The 25,069-nt window shown below is 39.9% G+C and overlaps 1 protein-coding gene across 1 annotated transcript in view; it reads left to right on the top strand.

Moving 5' to 3' along the window:
- Positions 1-25,069, top strand: part of ABCC4 (ATP binding cassette subfamily C member 4 (PEL blood group)) — a 242,544-nt gene that overhangs the window by 112,625 nt on the left and 104,850 nt on the right. Inside the window, exons 14-19 of the mRNA XM_070579065.1 lie at positions 3,442-3,538; positions 6,837-7,046; positions 8,388-8,528; positions 9,669-9,706; positions 10,088-10,182; positions 11,910-12,056. Coding sequence (XP_070435166.1) covers positions 3,442-3,538; positions 6,837-7,046; positions 8,388-8,528; positions 9,669-9,706; positions 10,088-10,182; positions 11,910-12,056 — 728 coding nt within the window. The remainder of the gene's footprint in view (positions 1-3,441; positions 3,539-6,836; positions 7,047-8,387; positions 8,529-9,668; positions 9,707-10,087; positions 10,183-11,909; positions 12,057-25,069) is intronic.

Genomic DNA, 25,069 nt, shown 5'->3' with positions numbered 1-25,069 from the left:
CATTCTGTTTACTGGGTATCAGTGTGCTTATCGCGAAACTCCAAGTTCTTCTCTGAACATGGGAGCTATTTATAAAGTCCTCTTGCACCTTTCGGGTTTAATGACTTTGGATATACACTTGATAGAAGCAAGCTTGTTAAAATTGTTGTTTGCTAATCAGAACCACATTCTTTGGGGAAACTTCGGGCAGGGAGCACGAATGCAATTTAGGAAATCACTCAGCAGCAACTGGAGAATGTTCTCAACGAGTTAGAAAATTGGATTGAACAATATGCTATGAAAGATGGCGGTTGTGTTGAAGCTTAGTAATGTGAAGTGTTTTGTATTAAAAGTGAATGAATTACACTTCCACTTGCCATTAACACTTTACTTCAGTCGTGAATGTATATCCAAGGTTATTAAGTTCTGCAAGTTTTAACTATATGTTAAGTGGCTTCTATGACATACCGCAGATTAGGGGCCCTTAGATGAACTGATCCTGCTCGAATCTGTGTCTAGCTGTGGATGCTTTCATGGTTTAGAAAGCACCGTATCACCAGATGCCCCCACCTCCGGCGGCATGAGCTCTTGGTAATCAGATCTCCCTCGCTGCTGGCTGCCCTGTGCGCCCTTCCTGCTTCAGCCTCCAGACTCCCCTTCACCTTCCGAGTGCAGCCCCAAGTCCTCAAGGCAAATGAGGCTCTTTGCTTTCTGCCCCCACGAACCTTTCCAGTGTGTCCTCACACAAACTCGATATTCCAGCCCTGCTGGCTTTCGTGGAGGGCCCTGAGTGAGGCGAGCCCTTTCTCCTATCTGCCTGTCGGTGTAGACACTGTTCCTTCTACCTGAGAGCCAGGGGACCGTGTGCCAGGGCAAAGGAGAAAGCTGAAAGGTGCAGATGCCACCTTCCCGACCTTCCCGCCTCTCCCTCCTGTCCCTACAGGGGGAACCGTGTGCTTCCTGTCTTCCACTGCCCTCGGTGGTTGTACTTGATCATTTTCGCGTCCTCCACTAAACTGAATGCACGAAGCTGCCTTTACACAGCTTGTTTCTGTCTCAGGACCATTGCACCTGCTGTACCTTCTTCTAGGGCTATTTCCCCAGATAGTCTCACAGCTCACTTGTCACCTCCATCTAAGATAGCAACCCTCAAGCATGCATCACGACCTGATAGTGCATTTTCTATATTTATTTAGTGTGTCCCCCCTGCACAGTGCAGAGTATTGCCTGTTTTCTTGACCAGTGGATGTGTTCTCAGCACTTAGAACAGTGCCCGGCACCTCAACAAATGTTTGTTGATTGAATGAATGAAGGTAGTGACTCTTTTTTTCCTTATGTGTATCACCTTCACCGTGGTATGTGATACCTCGTAACACAGTTCTTATATGGGATAAGTTAAACAACTCGTTGCTGAATCAGTCATTTTATATGGCCTGACTTGGACTTTTTTACTCTTAAAAATGAGGAAAATAGAGTATTTTCCTGGAAATTTTGATGAAAAGCATAATTTAGAAAAATTTAAAGCCATCATCTGATGACATCATTGTAATTATTTATATTACCTCATCTGTGATGGAATGGTAAGAAGAAAACATTTAAAATATTTTGAGTTGGCCCATATTGGACATAGCACCCCATCAGATTAGATTACCATCTGCCTTCAGGGATTAAAGGCAGGTAATTTTAAATTAAGGAGAAACAATTCCATTTAAAGCTTTAGTACTAAGCCTGAAGAGGGGTTTACTGGGTTAAGAAACTTAGGTATAAAAGCCAAAGGAAGACGTGTCAAAGGGGAAAAAGTAATCCTTTTGGACTTGAATGAAATATTATATGCATCTACATCCTACTCCCTCTACATTCTGATTATAGCCCAGTCTCAAAAGTGTTCCCTTAGGACTTTCTATCCTGAATCCAAAGCAAGTGGCTGCCTACGGGTTAGGAGAAGAGTGGAGAATGGAGCTAACATTTACTGAGGGATTAGTGCTTTTATTTCTCAGGACATGCCTGTGAGTTGACATTCGCCTTAGTTTGAGATGAAGAAACTGAGGTTCAGAGAGGTTTAGTAGCTCATCGGACATTATTGGGCTGGTGAGTGGTAGAACAGGGATTTGAACTCTTGATCTGACCCCCCTCAGCAGGTCGAGTTATGGCCCATGTTCCTGAGATTTGCTCTGTGCGGGACTCAGGGAGCCCAGCCTGTGGTCACTGGGGCCCAGTGTCCAGCTGCTCGGGTGCCTGGAGGGGCTGCAGACCGTTGTGGGATGCAGGCTGGGGCTGAGTTCCTAGGGGTCTGCATTTAAAACATAGGAGCACTTTGATGAGTTACCGTAAGAAAAAAGATAACCTATCAAGGCTCAATACTGAAGTGAGTCTTGGCTAAGAGAATTGGCGTGTCCTTTGACCTATTGGATGATTATCCACTAGGATTTGGGCCATTTGGATTCTCTTCTTTCACTTTCACGTTCAGAAGGATTTTTCAGTCCTAATGAAAGATTTGCTTCCTGAAAGGGATTGGAAATATTGTAGGGACTGAGGGAGGCTGTGCCAGCATTCATTTTCTATCTAATAGTATTTGGGAAGAAGTGTCTAGAAGGTGCACTCCGACAAAGGTTACCGAGCAGCTAAGACTTTTTTATTTTGGTTTATGTGTACATCACAAGTTATCATAAATAATCACATAGGAAACTGTCTAAGAAAAATGTACACATTTTTATATAATGTAAATCCATCCCTCTGCTGTTTGTCCACAGTGATAAAGTGATTGTATTTTAGTCCAGTCAGATTTTGGAATCTCAGTGTTGCTCAGTTGTTTTTCATCATGAAATATATAAATAATTGTTAATCTAAGTTTTAGGGGGAAAAAAACTTAGTGGTTTTTACCTCCTGAATTGGACTGCTTTTTAGAATTTCTTGGTGGAGCTAGACTCAAGTTAGCTGCTGGTGCATTTGATTGATTAATTAATTAGTTAATTGCTGGTGCAATTGCTGGTGCATTAGTCAGTTTCATTGGTTTATGTTTGTATTTAATTTGTATTTGTGTTCAGTTTGTATGTAGGTTGGTATTTAAACTACAGGTTTTGGGGGCCGGCCCCGTGGCCGAGCGGTTAAGTTTGTGCACTCCTCTTCCGTGGCCTGGGGTTTCGCCAGTTCGGATCCTGGGCGCAGACATGGCACCACTCGTCAGGCCACCTTGAGGCGGCGTCCCACATGCCACAACCAGAAGGACCCGTAACTAAAATATACCACTATGTACTGGGGGGATTTGGGGAGAAAAAGCAGAAAAAAACAAAGATTGGCAACAGTTGTTAGCTCAGGTGCCAATCTTTGAAAAACAACCAACCAACCAACTACAGGTTTTTGACTACCGTGTTGTCTTTGTCTCGTTGTTTTCAAAATGTATGTTTTTCAATTTGGAGTGCCTGCATTAATGTGTTTTGCATGCTGTACCTTTTACATTTATAGGTGTATTTGCCAAACCTTGCATGAGAAGATCACAATCTTAGTGACTCATCAGTTGCAGTACCTAAAAGCTGCCAGTCAGATTCTGATAGTGAAAGATGTAAGTAATATCTAGAAGTCTGTGGAACTTTCTAGCACTCAGGTATGTTGAAGGCAAGGCTTCCCAGCAGGTCACTCTCCTTGGGTTCATGTCAACTCCCTCTTCTTCCACAATTTTATGTCCTTTCTCCTCAGAGCTGGTATTCATGCCTTTGAGAATTAATCCAAAGACATGTAGAAACATCACTTATATTCTAAGCCATATAAACCCTAAAGTATATAAAATTGCTACCTCAGAGTTACTAAATTGTATCTGTTCTAGTGAAATTGTTAAAGATAATGATGCTATTTTATTTAGAGCTTTTTGTTTTCCTCTTCCATGACTTAAGTCAAAGTGTATTATTTGGAAATTAGAGATAATAAGACATGTGCGAATGCATTTGATTGTCGTATGCAGTTTCCCTAAAGGGCATCTTCTGTTAATAACAGAGCATGGTTGGATGGCCCAGCACCCTGTGGTCAGAGGTGCTCACTCTCCTGGTATAGCCACTTGCTGGTCTCACTCACAGGTCTTTTTACATGTCTCATGTGTGGGAGAGCCTGTGCAGCAGTAAGACAAGTCCTTGCCGTCCTGGGGCTCCGTGGGGTTTTTATGGGGATAGATGTGACAAAAGAGATAGAGGGGTGGGGGCTGATATCATGACTTCTCCCTGAGGAGGTGGCGCCTCATGGGACCTGAGTGACATGGAGGTGCTGGCCATGCAGTCACCTGGGGGAGGGGCATCTGAGGCAGGGGTTCCATGCGTAGGTCCTAAGGAAGGAACTGACCTGGCAGGTGAGGGAGGCCACTGTGTCTGAGGCTGAGTGAACGGGGATATCGTGGAGGGAGGTGGTCTCAGAACAGTGGGCAGCGGGCCCGGAAATGGGACGGAAGTCATTGGACGGTCCAGAGCGGAGGAGTGATGCGTGATTTTGAAAGATCCCTCTTGATGTTTGCTGGAGGGGTAACAAGAGAAGCAATTAGAAGTCTAAGTAAAGTTGAGAAGGCAACTTCTCAACAGTTTCTAAAACTGCCATAACAAAGTACCACGAAGTAGGTGGCTGAAAACAACAGAAATTTATCCTCCCACCATTCTCGAGGCTACAAATCTGAAATCAAGGTACTGACAGGACCATGTTGTCACTGAAGGCTCTAGGGGGAATCCTTCCTTGCCTCTTCCAGCTTCTGGTGTTTGCCAGCAGTTCTTGGGATCTCTTGTACTGCAGCACCAAAGTCTCTGCCACTGTTGTCAGATGGTGTTGTCCCTGTGTCTGTCTGAGTTTCATGTCTTTTTATAAGCACATCAGTCATTGGATTTTAGGGTCCATCCTACTCTAGTATGACCTCATCTTAACATGATTAGATCTGCAAAGACCCTATTTCCAAATAAGGTCACCTTCCCAGGTATCATGTTTAGGACTTGAACACATCTTTTTGAGGGGGCCACCATTCAACCCACTACAGCTAATATGGTTGGGGCAGGGGTGGAGATTTGTGAGACTTTTTCAGGCTTTGTGGTTGCTTGATGCATCAACCTTGGTTTCTTTGCCTGTGTGCCTCAGCACCTCTGTCGTTAACCATTGTCTGTTTTAACAGGCCCTTAATCCAATCCCTCACTTCATCAAGTGAATTTCTGCCAGAAGAAAGATTATAAAAATGCGGAACCTCTGCCTCTTTAGAAGCAGTTCCGTGTCTCGACTCTTCCCCACTTGTCCAGGAACAGGGAGCTCAGATTCCTCACGCTTGAGAAGGATTAATCTCATGCGGAGGGCTGAATCTACTGTGGTAAAACCCCAGTGTTGGCAGTGTTATGAGCAGGAGAATAACCTGTTCAGCCAGTCCCTAGGTGTTTTGTGGTCCCCTTCTTGCTGCTTTTGAGGACATCACCCCCAATTTTAATAGCATCGAAACAACCATTTGTCCACTGGAGAGCACCATGGATGGGGTGGGGTCCATCCTTACTGTTTGTCTGGCCCCTCTCTAACCGCAGAGGGGGTGGCTGGCCCCTCGGCCCCTCTTGGAATTGTCAGTGCTTGGCTGATGAGTGGAATTGCTCTCTAGACCGCTGGTCATTCCTGTGCATCTTACAGATGCTAAGTGATAATTTCATCCAATAAGGTGTATGAATTTTGCCTCCTAAGTAGAACAAGTCACAATATATCATGAATAATTTTCTAATTCTGCAGTTGCAAACAGTTCTCAAAAGCTTCACTGGGCTTTCTCAGTGGTCTGACCACCTTGGGATTGGATGAGGGGGTACCGGGTGGGGTCCTGGGCCACCGTCCTCCGCCTGACCTGCCTTAACCAGAGCTGCCCTCCTTGGATTTGTTTTACATCCTGGGGTTTTGCCTCATATTTTGTTTGCCACTGAGTAAATCAGCTGAGTCTTGTTTCATGGGGTGAGAAAAGAGTGAAAACACCTGCACGTTATTTTATGTAACTTCATGATGAAGGGAAACTGTGCCATGAGGTGTCACATGTGTTCAAAGGAAATTATTTGATTGGCTATAGCTTAAGCAGTTGCCTGGTTGGGCAAAGCCTTGGCTGCTGCTGATCGATTGTTCTCAAGTTTCACTGTCTTGGATTTAAGTGTGTGGGCTCTGGCCTGGGTTTTGGTTTGCTTCTGTAGGCTCCCAAGGCATTAGAGCCACCTCCACATAAGGACCTCATTACTGGGTTACTTTAACACACGGAATGTTGAATTTTCAGTTGGGAACTTCCTGAGTTTGTAGGGCAGTTTTAGAGTAGAGACCATGAAGATGCCACTCATGGGTTCTGTGTCCAGGGCTAGTTCCCGCACATCTTGTCCCACTGGGGCCCCTGATCTATGAGAATGGTCAGCAGAGCTTTGAGAAGTGACTCTTAGCTGCGTAGATGTGCTTGTGTCCAGCTCTGTGTCTGTCTCAAGTTTCTTTCCTGGAATATCCTCCCCAGTTGACTCTGTTCTTGTAAATTCTGCTTGTTACGCAAGGCTTCGATTTCCGTGTTGTCTTAAAAGACTGTACTGATACTCTCACCAATAGCCGTGCTTTATGCTTCCTTAAGTGCCCATGAGTTATGTCGGTGACCTCCAGCTTTAACACATGGTTCCACCTTTACATCCCCCGGCACGTGACACAGGATTTGGCAGAGAGCAGAATGCTCAGTTCTGTGTCGAGTTGAATTGAACTAGATTTGTCAACCAGAATTTCAGACCTAAGGATAATTTTCTTACAAAAGTCATGATTTAAGACCAATTAACTTTTCTTGATTGGTATATTATTAGATTAGTATTATCAAATGCAAATGTTCTCCTTTCAAATTCTTATTTTTCTTTTAGGGTGAGATGGTGCAAAAGGGGACCTACACTGAGTTTCTGAAATCTGGGGTAGATTTTGGTTCCCTTTTAAAGAAGGAAAACGAGGAGACTGAACAATCTCCAGTTCCAGGAACTCCCACGCTGAGGAATCGGACCTTCTCGGAGTCTTCGGTTTGGTCTCAACAGTCTTCTAGACTGTCGTTGAAAGATGGCACTCCAGAGGGCCAAGATGTGAGTTTCTCATCTTGCAACACGGCCTGGTTCTGTACGCTCCTAGTGACTTCAAGATCTTCGGTTTACACCACTCGTGACATCTTCGTTTTCCCCAAAGTAGATTCTAAGTTTCCAAGGCCTTATTCCGTGGAATTGGTAGAATTCAAACAGAATGAAGGGAGCAAGCCTGGTTGGGATTCTCCTTTGGGTATCAGATGGAGAACAGTAGTGGGTGTACCACTTTACATTCCTAGGTGTATGTGGCTCACACTGATACTAGAACTCTTGAATTTACCGTAGGTAAATCCCACTTGCTCTGGTGGTCCCAAGTTTCTCTTCTGCATCCAGAGGCTTAATCTGAAGACACCCTCAGACTGAGTCCTGCTGTGGCCCACATTAAATCAGCTACTTTTCTTATATGTTGGAATATTCTGGTACTGTAGGTGACGGCTGGTATTATTTTGCCCCCTTGTCAGATGGTTTGTGATAGGCCAGAAGTAGGATGTGCAAAGGCCCTGGCACCCAGTAGACACTGTAGAGTTAGTTCTTGTCTTCCTTTCTTACCCTTCAAGACAGAGAACACATCTTATCTTTGAATCCCCAGTGGCCAGCATAGAGCCAAGGACATCCTGGGCTCATGTGAATCTGTAATGCATCCTAAGTCCTCTGGACAGAAATGCACTAGAGCTCCCTTAAAAATATACATGGATATTCCTCAATATCCAAATTCTCACCATCAAAATCCAAAAGCCTGGATGATTCTGATAAGTGTTCCGATTAGTCCCTCACATTCAAAACTCAGGAGTCTCTCTCTGAAATTCAGGAAGCCAAAAGATTTGGATCATAGCAAGCTCCCCCTTGCTATCCAATCTCTCATTACTCCACCTCACTGTTTGAACTCAGTTTGCTGTATTCAGCCGATATTTTGAGTCCCCCACTATGTTTTATGTTTCCATCATTAAGTGACACAAATAATCTGGAGTGATACATTAGCTCCATACCATTTTATGTATTATTTTGGAACAAGCTTCTGCATTTATACTTGAGTCGAGTATGTGCATGTGCTAGAAATCACGATATTCTACTTTAAACAAAGCCACGCAACAATGACTAACCATGTATAAATGATATTTCCTTATTTCTCATAGATTCCTAGAAGTGGGGTGGCTGGGTCCAAGAGTAAATGTATATATGGTTTGGCTAGATATTTCTATACTGGTCTCCATAGGAGATGTGCCATTTTGCACTCCTACCAGTGTATGAAACCAGTGTCTGTTTTCCCACAGCTTATCCAAAAGAGCACATTGTTTACCTTCTGAAGTTTTTGGGTTCATTATTTAAAATTTTGTCTCTCACTAGACTGAGAACGCACAGGTTACGCTATCAGAGGAGAGCCGTTCTGAAGGAAATATTGGTCTTAAGGCCTACAAGAATTACTTCACAGCTGGTGCTCACTGGCTTATCATCATTTTCCTTATTCTACTAAACATCATAGCACAGGTAAATAAAGACATTTATTTTGTTTTGTACCCTCAGCTTGATATTTACAGTACTGTTTATCCTGTGTTTATTTATATAGTCATGTGCCACGTAATGATGTTTAACGATGGACCGTATATATGGTCCCATAAGCTCAGTACCATATAGCCTAGGTGTGCAGTAGGCTATACCATCCAGGTTTGTGTAAGTACCATAGAGGAGGAAGAAATTTTCATTTCCCCTTCTGGCTTCTTCTGGCTAGTCTGAGAATTAAATTGACATGAGACAGATTAACAGGAGAAAAACAAAAGTTTAGTGACATGTATACATGGGAGAAACCCAGGAAAACTGAGTAACTTGCCGAAATGGCCAAAGCCCTTGCCTTAAATACCATCCTCAGCTAAAGATAAAAGAAGATGTTTGGTGGGCTGGGGGGCATCAGGGACTTCAAAGGGAAGGAAGGCAATTCACAGGTAGGTGAAAAGGAGCGAACAAGACATATTTTCCGAACAGAGGTAAAGAACACAGAGGGAGTCCAACAAACAGGCTTTTCTAGGTTCCTCCCCGTCTACCACCTAGTTCATGTTATGCTAAGGTGTTAGCTCACTTCCTGACGCAGATTTTTTTTTATCTTTATTCTGTTAGGCAGTTAAGGGAGAGGTAACAAGAAAAACTTCGAGCCTTTTGTCTCTTAAAAATAATCATCCTAATGTAATCGTCATGTTAAAGAGACACATTTTGGAGTGGCAACTTTTGTTCCCCCTCGGTACACTCTGTGATGTTCACACAACGACACAATTGCCTAACGAATGTATCCCCATCGTTAAGCGATGCATGACTGTACTGTATTTTGCAGTCCACTTGGATTTGCCTTGAAACATGCTAGCTATGGGGAACTAAATAAGTGATGCTTATGGGTGTTGCATGTTTGTTACAAATAACTTCTAGGAAAAAAATAACGGATGTCTTTTAAAGATTTTAAAATGTAGTATGAGTTTATTTGACCTGTTATCTGGGATGCTGGGCTTGGCACAGACCTGAGGTGGAAGGATCATCTCTTTTGTTCTGGAGCCTTTCGATGATCCATCTTAGTGAGTGAGAGTTTTGAGTTGGTAAGTGATGTTAGTGTTTGATTTTTGTTTGTTTGTTTCCTTACTCTAGGTGGCCTACGTTCTTCAGGACTGGTGGCTTTCATACTGGTGAGTTCTTTCTGGTCTGACGTGAAGTGCTATAAAATTGACGCGAAGCCTCACTTTCGCTCGGAGCTGGGAAGTGGTGGGCTGACCTCCTCTTCTAATCCTCACTTAGTTTCCCTGAAGCAAAATTAAAGTTCTTGCTGGTGGAGTATGACCTGTAATGGTCTCTACCCGTGTCTGAGCCTCAGCAGCATCTTCACAGTTTTGAGAACTGAAAGTCAGAATTCAAATTGAATTTTTGTAAGGTAGATGTACACAGGACCATGTGAGCTGGGAATCATTTTCCAGCATAAAGCATGTCTTCCAAATTGAGGTTAACTTTTTTTTTTGGTATTTATCTACATTCTGTCTATAGCTTAGTATTTTTTCTCCCTTGTTCCATAGGGCAAATGAGCAGAGCGCCCTGAATGTCACTGTAAATGGAAAAGAAAATGTAACTGAGAAGCTCGATCTTAACTGGTACTTAGGAATTTATTCAGGTAAAGTTTAATCATTTTGGTCTATTAGACGAGAGTCAGAGGTGCTTACAATGAGCCTGTGTGAGTAACTAGGGCTTCCAGGAGTAATTCAGTAATGTCTTAACAGATTAAGAGTCTGAGTCGCATTTACTGTGTGAATTAATTAGAATAATTATTTTTAAAATCTACTAGAAGAAAGAGGTTGAATGAAGACTCTTAATTTGCTCTGTACTGGATTTTGGAAGTTAAATCAGGATTGAGCATTCAGAAAATCAGCCACTGGAAATATGTGGCTATTGTCTATTCTAATAGGTTGCTTTCGCTAAATCTTATATCATTATATGGATGGGCAAAGGGATTAGAAACGGATCCCCACCCTGTGGTTCGGATTGTTCCAATTCTGTCTGAATAAACCCTGGCTTTTATTGAACTTGGATGAAATCCCCTGGCAGCCAGGCCCCCCAAATAAAAGCATTATTCCCTCGCAGGTATGCAAAGCTCCCTTTACCCAACTGCTCATCTCTTGGGCTTCACTAATTACTTAAGAGAGAAGCTAAGCAGGGAAGAATCTAGTGTCTGGGAATTAGGATTCCTTCTCTTTCTTACCTCGAGATCACAATGTTATCGCGTTCCCAACTGTGTGATTAATTTAACATTTGGCTCGCCAGACTTATATTAACACAGGGCTCTGTTTTCACAAGAGTGCTTAGCGTGTGTGTAGCATTACATACTTTTTAAAGGAAATCCTCATCTAAAATTTTAAATATTCCCACAGGAAACGCTCATACAAGCTTTCTGTGAAGATAGAGTGAGTTATCTTTGTAAGAACCCACTCACTGAAATTTGGTATTTATTTCCTTGATCGCTTGCTAAGAAATCCAAATCCATTAGCTGTTTACCTTCCAAATTGGTGGACGATGCGAGACCTAAAGGGAGAAGGAAAATGGTGCTGTTCTACATTTATGGAGGATGGCTGGCGAAGGAAAATGCCCTTGAGGGAATTTAGGAATTTGAGCGGCTTTCAGAGTTTAAATAACAGTGATGCATCATTGGAAGGGGGAAAAGTACATGATGGAATATTTATTACAGAGGTTATCCCCACTCTATTTAGCATTGTGAGATCAAGAGGTGTTAGGAGAACTATTTTAAATTTTATGTGCATAGTTGATATTCATTTATGTCATTAATGAAACAATTTAAATGAATATATGCATTTAAAAATGATTTATATTTATATAAAACCCTTAATGAAAGATTAGTTGCTCATTTAGATTAATTATCTCATGTTAAAATATAATTTGTGTTTTCTTGCATTTCAGTTATTTAAGAGATTTTTCTATGTGCAACTTAATATGGTATTTTCATATTCTTTAAAGCTACTTGGGCATTTTCTGCAAGGAAATGGTAAATCATTTCTCCCGTTTCCTATTAATATCCCATGCTGATATCAAAACATATCACAATTTTAGACCATGGGATATGTTGTAAATAGTGAGATTTGGAATATGGAGACGGGAAGATCAAGTACTTTTGGTAATTTTCCATGTAGTTTCTATTTAATGAGAGAAATAAGTTATTTTATATTCTTCTTTATAAATGCATTTTGTGAATGCATTAAACTCTTATAGACTTCACATACTTTATGGAATAAAATATACAATGTCTTTATAAAACTGCCTGACATGCTTTAGCATAATTGAAGAGAAGGCAGAGATCCAGTGTCTCTGAGTGATGTTTCTTTATTTCAGGTTTAACTGTAGCTACCGTCCTTTTTGGCATAGTGAGAGCTCTGTTGGTATTCTACGTCCTTGTTAATTCTTCACAAACTTTGCACAACAGAATGTTTGAGTCCATTTTGAAAGCTCCGGTATTGTTCTTTGATAGAAATCCAATAGGTAAGTCAGACACTGAGTTTCTCCGTAAATATGTCTTGTTAACACGTTTAGTATCTGATTACATTTCAGTATTTGAAAATGGAGGAGATGCTTGGAAGAAAATCACTCTGCGTGTTGATTCATTTTCTCCAAAAAGCTTCGTTGATATTTTTCTCCTACCAGAGGAAATCTGAATAGAGGGGGCATACAAGCTTTTATTCCAATTTATGTGTGTGTGGAAAAATAAATGAATGTTTACTTTGCAGAATGATTTAGGAATCCATTTGTTGTGTGGCATAGGAAACACCCTGCATTTGATGCAAACATCTTTAAACGTGGCTGGCTAGTTGCTAAAACATTGGCTGTATCACAGCGTTAAGCAAGGCCATCCTTTAGGAATGACCTTCTTACAAGGAACCTGTCTGACACGAGACAGCCTGGGTGTTTCTTTCTTTCGTTGCCCATCCATTTCTGGAATCACAGAGCTCTTGCATGTGCCCTGACTATGAGGTTTACCTAAAATGGTAGTGAAAAATTAATTAAAATCCAGGATTGGTGAAATGTAAGCATCCTCTTCAATAAAAGTGTTTAACTCAATAATTTTAAAGTAGACTTTTGGTTACACATTAGAGGCTTTGTCATGCCTGCCAGGTGGATCTTGTGAGGGTCACAGGGGTTTCCAAGTTCTTGATGCCTCTGCCTTGAAGCCTTTCACCTGTCTTGCTTCTGCAGGTAGCCTCCTGACCTGGGTCCCTTTGAAGAGTCAGTTCAACAACGTGTGTCGCCACCTGGTCAGTTGGTTAGACTTGTGGTGAGGCCCCGGGTGGCTTTGTTTGTGCAGGTGATAATTGATGCGGGATCGGTGAGCCGAGGAGTCGAAAGAAAGATTTCTTAGACTCTCAAGATCTGGCAGTAGTGCTCTTTTATTTAGAGAATAGTGTGGAATAGCATGGGGACAGGACCCATGGGCAGGCAGAGCTTCTGCTGCTGCCTCTGCTGCTGCCTCTGCTGCCCCCGCTGGCATGGGGACAGAGCCCATGGGCAGGCAGAGCCGCTGCTGCTGCCCCCGCTGGCATGGGGACAGGACCCATGGGCAGGCAGAGCTGGTGCGTGGGGACAAGACCCACGGGCAGTCAGAGCTCCTGCTGCTGCCGCTGCTGCTGCCCCTGCTGGCATGGGGACAGGACCCATGGGCAGGCAGAGCTGGTGTGTGGGGACAAGACCCACGGGCAGTCAGAGCTCCTGCTGCTGCCCTGAGTTGAGGGTTAGGGCTAATTTTATAAGGCATGGGTACGTGACTTATTTTTACTGGAGAAAAGAAAAGATGATGTAAAAAGTCATTAAATGATTTCAGTGCAGATGGGGTCTGGTTATTGTGCGGTCATATAACTTTAGATACGAATCTGGCCATATAGATCGGCATGTAGGTGAGGATGCCCTGGGCTTCTCTCCCTGGGGCGGTCCTAATTCATACCATAAAAAAAAGTCCACTGGGTCGTATAGTTTGGCATGTAGGCCAGGTCACCTTGGGCTTCTCTAGCTGGGGCAGCCTTATTCCACATCAATAATCAACAGGGTCTGTCAAGGCAGGGAGGTGGGCTGGAGGGAGCACAGGAGTAGCCTTGGCCTGGTCATTAAGTAGCCTTGTGACCAAGGCAAAAGCATGCAGATACTATTGGGCAGAATCTCAGGGTAGGAGGTTGTTGTGGTTAAAAGTGTGGACTCTGGAGCCAACTGCCTAGGTTCAGTCCTGGTGCTAGTTACTAACAGTAATAACTGGGTATAGTTATATTAATACTTACGTACTAGTTACTTAATTTCTCTGTGCCTCAATTTTCGAATCCATAAAATAGGGATACTATTTACACCTACTTTATTGAGATATTGTAGGAATTAAGCAAGTTAATCCATTCACAGTGCTTAGTACATATCAGAGTCAAATGATTCTTAGCAATGATGACAACATGATATCTGAAAACCTGTGAAATGGAACTAATAACTGTTGCCCTTCTTGTTTCACAGGACTGTTGTGAGGATTAGATAAGACTGTTCTGGAAAGCATCTTGCGTAGATTTATTCAACAAATGTTTTTTAGTGCAGGCACTTTGCGAAGTGCAAGGAATTGTAAACTGCAGAGGACCACAACAAATCTATGGTCTTATTATAGCTGTGGTTAGAAAGTGATTGGAGCACTTACGTACTATTACAGCTATAGAGTTGCTCCACTTTGCCAGTTAATTTGAAAACTACTGTCATAAAGTTTGGAGCATTAAGTGGGACTGAATTTCTGTTATTACAGCCTCTGAATGCTCATGACCGCAGTTAACCAGGCTCTTCGTGTTCAAGACCCGTAGGCTTCTCCATGTACTGATTTATTTATTATTTAAGGATTTGGGACCAAGTCTCAATCTTTGAGGGCACTAATCTTCGAGCAGCACCCTCGTGTTCTCTTGCCTCCTCCTCCTATATCTATTAGTAGGACTTCATTCCTTCAAGAAAATAGAAGACCAAATGAAGTACTCCAAAGATAGGCCTAGTTTGCCCAAAATGTTTAGGGGCCATGAATTATTTACTCTTTCAGTGGTTAAAAATTTTTTTTAATGGAAATACATTTTAAGTGGTAGATTTTAAGTTTCCATTTGGATAAAATTTGTGCACTTTTTGCAATGGGAAGAACAAGCCAAAACTATGAATTATGCCTCATAGTTGACATCATTGATTGTACATACTTTAGTGCTTATATAATATATAGAAAAATTCCCCTCCAGAGTAGAGAGGCAGACATGCTTGATCTTTAAGCACAATTAAATATCTACATTAAATGTATGCAAGTGCCCTGCATAATGCTGCGGCCCCTGAGTCACAGAGTGTGTTCTCTGAGCAGCATGAAGAGGTCAGGAAGCATATCTTTGCCTTCTCAACACTTCCTTATTCAGAGCATGCTCTCAGGGGGACCAGGGTGCATAAGTGTCCTATGAGCTCAGGATCTTGACAACCTGCTGTGTTTTAGAAAACTGAGGGGACAGGAATAACTTTTGCCAATGTGTAGTTTCCAGCAAACTAGACTTGGAGTGATGACTGGTACAGAAACCAGAAACTCCAGGCAGAGGCCCACTGGACAGGCCTGAACCGCACCCTGGCTTGGAATTGCAGAGGTTCTCAGAGTGCTTTTCTTTACCCATCTTCAGTTCCCACTTGCGCTGGAACATTCTCAGTCATCCTGAGCTGGATTGTGGAAATGCCTTTTATGTTCATTCATGGTGCTCCCACCCCAGATGTGCTGTCTCCCTTCTCATGCTTCCTCCCAGATCCTCATGCATTTTGTTACCTGATGGGTGACCCTTTGCACTGATGCGGAAAACCAGGCCTTCAGTGGAGGGTCCTGAAACACCACTGCCCCACTGAAGGCCCAGGTTTCACATACTTGGATTTAAGGATAAGGGCAAGGTAAACCCAGAAAAGTGCTTGTTTCTTCTCCATAGCAAAGCTTCTCTGACTGCAGTTTAACCATTCCAGAGAGCTGGTTTTTAAGAAGGTTCCAACTCTCCAAGCTGCGTGACTTAGTTCCCTCATTTTGAACTCATGAAATTTGGGCTGCATGAAGTTTAGTTTGTGTAGTGCGGTATCTTATTGTCTACTGATCTTTCAAAACCCTGTAAATCTTAAGCTATCTGGGTAAAATTGGAATGAACTAGTGTGTGGCCTTAGAATGGCAAAAGCTAGTTTTCTTTTTCCTTCCTCTCACCCATCTGTCTGTCTTATCCTTTTCTCCTTCAGTGTATTTGAGTAACAGTATTGTGCATGTCTGTTAAAGAGCCACACGTTTTCAGCGGCCCAACATTTCCTATGCATTTTGAGTGCACCTTGACTTGAATAATGCCTTTTCAGATGTGATCTGCATCCTTGTGCTGTTCGCTGCATCTGCCACTTCATAGTCAACATTAGTCTTCTATCCTAGCCCCATTTCAGTTCTATCAGATCTTAATAACACAGGTAACACATATCAACAGGACAGCTGTGCATCACTTAACGACGGGGCTCCATTCTGAGAAATTTGTCATTAGGCGATTTCATCATTGTGCGAACATCATAGAGTGCACTTACACAAACTAGATGGTGTAGCCTACCACACACCTAGGCTCTATGTTACTATCTTATGGGACCACTGTTGTATATGCAGTTTGTTGTTGACTGAAATGTTGTTGTGCGGTACGTGACTGTAAAACATTCAGAAATTGAGATGATTTCTGTTTTAAATGTAAATCATGTTTTCCTTGCATAGGCAGAATTCATTTTATTTTTTACATCTGGCACAAGAGGGCAGCATGATCTACATTATTTCAGGGATATAATGTAAGAGCACCTTATTGCAAAACCTGGTTGTTTTTATTTTAAAGCTTTCTTGGAAATTTTGTTGGGTTTTTGTATTTTGCAGCGTTGATACAGAATTTTAAAAGCATTGTCATGGTTTATTATGTTTGAAACATTAAACTCTTTATTAAAGAATTACTCACAGTGTTGTCCCGGAATGTCTAGCATTTCAAACAAGGTCACTTGGGTTTCTTTAATTGACATCTTCTCACCTGGTAACTGGAATAGGCAGCCATCGACATCTTGACTGGATAGATTTTAATTCCTAATGAGTAGATTATGGTCGTTTATGTGAACTGTTTCTGTTTTCTTCTTAAACATGAGTCTATAGGGAGAAGTGTGACCACACAGTTTCTTCAGTTTTATTCCACGCCATCAGTCAGCAGGTACATTTTATTCTCATCAAGTCTCTAGAATTTCATCCTTTGTTCTGGAGACAAGAAGAGTGGATAGTTACCCTTTATTTTATGCCTTATTATGGTGACATAACACCTGGCTGACTGCATTGACTGTAATGGATTCCAGATAAATGTTTGTTTATTTGCTTTTTGTTTGTTAATTTGGTTGTAAGAAACTGAGCTGCTGGTGTTGGTGGATGTTGCATTTGTTTGTTCTCTCAGGGGAGTGCAGCGTTAATAACGGGTGGCGGCCAGTATGTTCATTTCACACAACTGATTTTTTTTTCGGTGGGGTGTGCATGTGTTTGCTTATTTATGCATCCACTGTTAAAAAAAAAAGTACAAATCAGTATGATTATATAAGTTTTTCTTTACAGATCAAGTTAAGTTGAGGCTAAAGCACTATAAAAAGAGGAAAAGGAATGTACAGATTTCTTCTTTTGTCATTTTTATTCTCTAGTGGAAGGTACTGTGCTCATCGAGGTATGGAACAGGAATGGTAAATGTGTTTGAGGCATATTCTTGTATCTTCCCTAATCAAAAATCTAGAATTGCCCCGAGGATTAAGATTTCCAACTTGATTGAGTGGGAAATGAGGCTCTATAGGTGATTTCACAAATCTAAAATATCCTGAATGAGGATGTGCATCTTGTAGGGATTGAGGGTTGGGGAGAGGAGGATGGTAGAGATTTGAACTGTGGTTCTGTTTCTTGATGCTCCTTGGCATCCACTATAAATTGCCAAATAACTCATGGAGAAGTGGAAAGTGAGCTGAAGGCAACATGGTGAGCTTTTCGTACTATCAGAAAAAGTGTCTTGCCTATACTATTTATAACATCGATTGTTAACATGCTGCTGCCTTGCCAGAAAAAAGAGTCATCAGTAGAGAAAAAAGATAATTGTCGGGATACCTATCTGTTTATTCAGTCCAAACAACCACTGGAGTGAGTGCTAAATGCATATTTTTAACAAGTATAATATTTCAGCACTGTCAAAATTACCTTGACGATAATAGGTCTGTTAAATTATAGCTCTATAAGTTAGCAGGTAAGATGGCTCTGCTTTGCACACATTAATCTATGCCTGTTCACACAAGTGATTCTGCTGAGCAGGTAGCATGTTAGAACAAGAAATACTGGTCCTAAAACCTCTGATTTATGGTAGGTGTTGTTTTGACACAGCATCATTCAGACGATTTACAAGGCAAGGCTTCATGTTAAAATATTTCACCAATGTCATCATTCGTCACCGACATAAATATTCAGTAGTGATGCCGGAAAATTGGTAATATGCCCATTCATGCCAAATCACTCGCTATGTTTCCTTTCAAGTGAGATCTGTTGTGGATATGGCTAAAAGAAACTATGATTTTTCTTCCTTGAGAGCAGATGAGCTATAAGAAATTGAGAATAAGAATAACAACCATCCTGACAGCTTTCATGTACTCATCTTGCCTAGGTTGCTTTTAATTCTGGCTTAAGTCCCACAGGCTTTCTTTTTTCTTCCTTTCCTTGCTTAGCGCGCATTGTAAAGGACATATTTATATGTACATTAGTTAAAGAGGCTTTTTGTGTTCAAAGGAAGAAGTTAGTCATCATCAGAAAAGCTTTGTTACAAAACAAAAACACACATTTCCCCTTTCATTTTTCCTTGTTAATAATAACAAATGCAAGTGACTATAAAGAGAATAACACAAAAGATTGCATCAATCATAATGATTCTGAATAGCCACATACATATTATTTTTTCAGGTTTGAATGAAACAGCTAATAGTTTGAAGTAGGTGTGGTAATTAAATCCTGTTGGGTTGTCACATATTAAAAATAATGTTTTTTCACATAACAATGGTTATGTGTACTTAAACTCTTATCAGAGTGATATTAAGTCATATTTTTATGGGAGTTTCTCATTTACTACTAATAGTATCGTGAAAGCCTTTGTTACAAGTTTAAATAGTTACATAGTTATATATATTTGATTACTATTGTTATTTTCTCAGTAATCTCTATAAAGGTGATTATTATAGCACTTGTCTACAGCTGGTAAATATTGCACCATTTTGCTGTGCGTTTTTAATCTATTAGAATATTCTGATTACTCTTTATTCATATTTTTTCTCCATAATAGTAATACATGAAAATACTGACAACTTAGTAGCACTGTGTTTGTGGTTGTCCAATAAAATATTAAAAAGATAAGATTTGGGAAGCTTGTACTTTATTCAAAGTGGTAATCATGTAATATCTGAGGAAAATGGAAGGATGATATTTTACTTATGTTTTTTATTTTCCAGTAGTGAATATAGTAAGTGACACATATATATGTATCCTAATAAGTTCTTACTTCATTGTAATATTTGTGTGTTAATATTGTTAAAATTGTTCATATTGTGTGTTAATGCCCCCAAACTCCTAGGTTTTTTTTGGTTTGATATCTGTGTTGTCTTAGAACTTAAGAGCTGGGTACTCAAGACTTCTCTGATGTATCCCAATTTCTGGTGTTAGTATGCTCAATAATTTGGCATTACATGGGATGTGTGATTTATAGTAATTTATTATTTATGACTTAAATAATTTTATAAATAACTTATAAAATATATAAATAATGTAACTTATTGTAATTCAAATACTGCCACCTAGAAGTCTGCCCCCAATTATTACTTCAACATTTTAGCTTTTTGTGGCAGTCAGAAAACACATCAAAGTGTCTTTATGGCATAGTTCATTGCTTTTGTACAACCTTTTCAAGAGAAACTGGAATATTATGTCTGCCAGTTTCAACATGAGTAAATATTGATAAGTATATTACTGAGAACCTAATATATACAAAGCTTAGTCTTTTGACACTAAGTGGGAGTAGATGGGGATTTGCTGGATTTCAATTCTGCGTGGTTTACTGTAAGGCCAGGTGCTTCCCCTCAAAGATTTGATTTTGAAGCTCTGCTGTGAGACCAGGGCTGAACTTTGATTTTCATTTTATAACTAGTCTTCATCTTCTGTTATGATTTCTTCCCCACCCCCTTTATTTTAAACATTATTATTTATTTGCCATGAAAAAAATGGAAGAAAACTTGGATATTTATAACATTGAACCTGTGACATTTTATTTCACATAAAGTTTAAAATTTGGTTGTGTTTTTAATCACTTCTTTATAGTACTTGTCACAATTACAGTTAAATTATAGTTTAGGTAATTATGTGTTGACTGCCTGTCTCTTCTCTTAGCCTTGGGCTCTCTGCCCTCATAGCGCGTATCTATTGTGTTACTGAGAAGTCTGCTGAACCCAAGATCGAACACATTTTTGCTGATTAGTAAATATTTGTTGGCTGGCTAGAAGAAGGGATGGTTTCAGAAGTGTGTTTGCATTGCTCCATGCTGCGCCCATAAAGAACAGGGGAACTTCACAGTGTTGAAAGAGACTTTGAGCCATTTTGTCTTACACTTGGTGTTTATATATTACATTGAACTCCTTCCTATAATTTATTTTCAAAAGTAGATTTTGATAGATTCTACTAAATAGAATAGATTATTTATGGTGGACTTTGTTTCTGGTATGTGATAACATGAAGAGAAAACCATATATGTTGTTTCTTTGGAAGTTCATGAAACTAGACTCTACAAGGTTCCAAGTTCCCCTGTTGGTACCAATCAAGGGAATGAAACTGTCACACCCCTAATACATTTCCTTGGGGTTTAATTTTGCATTGAAGATGAATTGTTGGCACTTCTGTGGGTTAAATATTTGGTACCTTTTAGTTTTACCTTATGAACTACGTGCCCTTAATTAAAAAGGAGGAATTAATCCATTTTGAAACAACAGTAGAGATGTTAACTTTATTATTGCACAGGGAGTTGAGACGTAGGCTGAGATGTTGCCATATCGAAGTTCTGCTAGGAACAGAGCTTTGGAATAGCTGTGCCAATCACTTCCTTTCTCTTGACCTCAGGTTTCTAACGGGTAAAAAGAGGGGGCTTTTTCACTCATCCTGCGTTTATTGCTCATCTAGTAGTTGTCAGTTGTGGTACTAAGCCTTGGGACAAAAAGACCCTGTCTTCAAGGCATTTGCAAACTTAAACAATTGCAGACAATGGATTGTTTCAAACAACAACAACAACAAACAAACCATCCATCCATTGTCAGTATTCTATGATTCCATATGGAAAGGATACAGACTCAGAATTTAATAACAGCTGTAGTATGGAGACCTCGTATACACACACACACACACACACACAATACACAAACAAATAAACATATAGCCTTATAGTGTATTTCTTTTTCATAATCAGTTACGTAAGTGGTTAGCCTTGATTTCATAAAACTCCCAAAAACTGTTCTCGTGCAACTTCAAAACAAATTGTTTTCAAAATGAAGTCATGCCAGTGGGAGTGTGAGAGGAATTTAGGAAACAAAATTAAGTGATTGTTTATTTAAGATCCTAATCTCTAACCTTACAGCAAACTCAACGTGGTTTCTAACCGGACTCTTGACTACTCAAATGCTTTCCTGACCCATCAGGGACTGTTTGAGTGCTGGATCTCGTCTCCAAAGAGCCTGTTAGAGAAAGGAGAGAGAAGCCAGCACTTCCACTGTTGCCTTTTATAAGTATCAACACACACTTCTCTTTGGGCTTTTTAGAAGTGTGTTACAAATGCTTTGACAGTAGGTAGAACATAAGCAGTGACGTTTTCCCCATAAGTGTTATCATGAAACCTCCTGTGATCTGTTGAGTGTTCTTCTCGTTCTTTGTAACCAGGATTAATTCTTTTAAGAAATTTCCCCCTCACTTAAGTAGGATCTTTTTAATATCTAAAAGAAAGACGACAAGCTTCAAAGTACACTTTGAGTAGAAGTTTATTAAAATACTGTGGTTAAATGGAAAGCTATCAAAAAATCAAGTTCTCTGTTCTAGAAATATTTTCCTTTCATTTCTTCTTTGCATTTGCATTTTAATAGATTGTATCACATGGGGAATGTTTCAACCTCTTGAACACCTGGAAAGTCTATTTTAGACTTGTTATGTGTGTAAGAATCTTTATCCAGACGTTCTTCCAAATACAGTCATGCTCCACGTGATAGGAAAATCCTGCCTCCGGGTTCGCTGTTGGTAGAAAGCGGTGCTATAGAGCAACCTGTTGTTACTACATCAGTAGAAACCAGTGTGTTTGTCTTGGTTGATTTTCAGCCTAAGTCCCTGATTTGGGGATGTTTAAGTCAATAATTACTTAATAATTTCTCTCCGAACTTCAAGTGGAAGTTTTTAGAAGCTTTCTTTTGATTCAGTGACAGATCTCATCCTTAACTCTTTGACTGAAACATATAATGAAAAAGTACAGTGATTTTGAGGGTGTGGTAAGAAAAACAATGCACACGCTTCTTTCTGTTCTGCACAAAGATTTTTTAACAGATACTGCAGTGTATGTGAATTTGTCCTTAAATATAGTTTCTCACCTATTTAGTTCGTATATCTAGATCAGTAACGATGCTTTGAGATGTAGAATCATGGATTAATTTTTTTCATTACTTTTAACTATTTAAAAATAGATTCAGAAGGAAATGGTTGCTTTCTTGTAAGTAGTCATTATTTTTAGAATTTTTTCTTTTTTCTCCTGTTCATGTCAGAATGGCTTGGGCTCATTAAATTTATTTCCTTTGGGGGAGCTATAAATTTATTAACCTCTTTTTTGAGAATAAAATAGTAACATCTTAAATTATATCTCATGCTAATATGAATATTCTCTATATTCTCCCTTTTACTTAGCATAAAAATGAAAAGGGAGTCAAATATGGTTTAATGAATTCCACCAATGAGCTATATTGTAGACATGTATTTCTTATTGGTACCAACTTTTAAGTGTTTGTCTTGGGTAGTCCTGTAAATGGAAGGAAAATAAACACATATTTCAAGATGATGAGTAATTAGTGTTACTAGAAAATTGTTCTTCCTTGACTTCAAGATTAAATAAAGAGTTGTTGACATAAATAGCCAGAGTAATAGAATGGAGCACCTGTGTAATCCAGACAATCAGCAGTTTATTGTACCATCAGATACGCTGCTGTTTACTAAGGAATTGTCAAGTCTCAAACCAGGTGAATAGATTTAACTTATACATTAGGGAATTCTAAAAATTGAAGAAAGAAGCTTTACTTTCCCCTGATGCCAGATTTTCTAACCACTCACCTCTCCTTTCACAAACGAGACACTATAGGAGTTTAATGCTTAACTGACCTGGCCTTCAGGTCTGCCCTCTTCTCTTGGTTCTTGGTATATCAGAGTTGCTAAATTTTTAAAAAATATAGCTCATCTTTTCTCTCCCCTTAGTACATATGTCCACTTTTTATTTGATGCCAGATGAGAACGAACTTTGTCATCAGTAGGCGTTTTTAAACTATCATTGGACAGGGAGTTGAGATGTAGGCTGAGATGTTGCAATGTCCCAGTTCTGCTAGGAACACAGCTTTGGACTAGCTGTGCCAGTCACTTCACTGGCACAGTCCAAGATCCTCTGGATTGAAGCACAGCTATCTTAAACAGCATTGATGTGGATGGGGGTGTGTGTGTGAGAGAGGAAGAGAGAGACAGACTCATTAATAGTTAGATTGTCACACCACAATAAGATCTATATTATTGGATTCTATTAAAGAGATGTGAAATTTAAAGTTCTAAAATTAACCAGCAAATAAAGTGACCTTTGACTTTACCAACACCAAATGGAATGGTTTTCCTTTATTTTCCAATAGTGGTTTTGAACCACTGTGTAATTCGAGATCCATGGTGCCTGGTGGAAAAGAGAACAGACTTTAGAATGAGCCCACCAGAATGCGAGTCCCAGCCGTGCCACTGACAGATCTTTGCTGAGTTACTTAACCTCTTTTTGCCTCAACTCTATCTGTTCAGTGAGGATGATGGTACAGTAGTTCTAACCATTTTTATGCTTGTGAGAATTAATATCTGTAAAGCATTTGAAACAGTTCCTAGCAAATATCTGACATTGATTGGTTTTTGTTTAAGTGACATGATAAAATTTTGGAGGTATTTTTTTGCCTGCCCCCCTTTTTCTTTACAAAATCCAAATGAATATGCTCATTTTGATGAAATAGTGGGGAACGGTGTGTGTGTTTTCCCAGATGCGAAGAAAAATAGATAAATGACCGAGACTAACAAGCCACGAAACAAAATCAACAGTGTGTTTTTTGACTGTTTGCTTGTTTTGTTTTTGTTTTCATCGGGGCTTAGCTTCATTCTGGAGTTGATTTTAATTTAATTTGGTTTCACAATGAGAGCTCAATTTTGCATCTAAGTACCAAACATCTGGTTTACTTTTTGTTTGAAAATGATACGGCTGAAGTTTATTACAGAAGTCTATTGTGTCATTAAGGAAAGACAGTTTGAAATTTTATAAAAATAAGTTCTGTTTAAATGGAGCATTGGAATTATTCCAGGGAAGTGGATATACTTCTTACGAGTAGCAGGATCTTTTTTTTTTTTTAAATGCTATAACTGGTCAAAATGTAGAATTTCTATGTATTCACCTTTTTCAAAAAGCATGAAAAATGACAAATTTCACAAGTGAAAGTTAAAGTTGACCTAAGGCAGTTTTAGATTGTCGAGCCTTCAAATTTTATTCATGGAATGTTTTTAGAGACATTTCGTGGTTTGTTCACTCCAGGTAATTCCAGGCAATCCTTCTGCATTTCTATCAGATGGACATCCTGATACTTCAAAACTTCTTCTTGCGCAAAATATGGTTAAAGCAGCCTGGGAGGCAAATGAGATTTCTGGTTAGTTCTTGTAAACTGTAGATTATATTTTTAAAGCAGTTAAAGGAATAATAAACTCAGCAGAAGAAATACAACTCTTCTATCAATACTGCCTAATTAATGTTAATAAACTAACAATTTAAACACCATAAATTACTAGCTTGGTGTAATAGCATTGAGGTATATGAAGAAATACATGGTTTTGGGTGGAGAGACCTAAATGAAGACGGAGTGCTTGTTAGTTTAACACTTGCCAAGTAGTTGTGTTAGTGGTTAGGCAGGAAGCAACTAACTAGTCCTGAGTCTTAGTATTCAACTTTGATAATGTCTGAGAGGCCTTGGGCTCTGAAATTCAATGATTCTATCATCCTACAGAACTCGCTTAGGAAGACTTTGATAAAAGCTTAACAAAACCAAAAATAGGTTGTTTGTAAAGACTTCAGAGGATTTTTATGACAGTGTTAGTTTCCATACACTCCCTAATGTTTTAGAGATCTTTTGCA

This window comes from Equus przewalskii, chromosome 16 (assembly GCF_037783145.1).
Source record: "Equus przewalskii isolate Varuska chromosome 16, EquPr2, whole genome shotgun sequence".
Lineage (NCBI taxonomy): Eukaryota > Metazoa > Chordata > Mammalia > Perissodactyla > Equidae > Equus > Equus przewalskii.
Note: the sequence above shows the minus strand (reverse complement) of the source record. Positions and strands in the feature narration are given on the sequence as shown.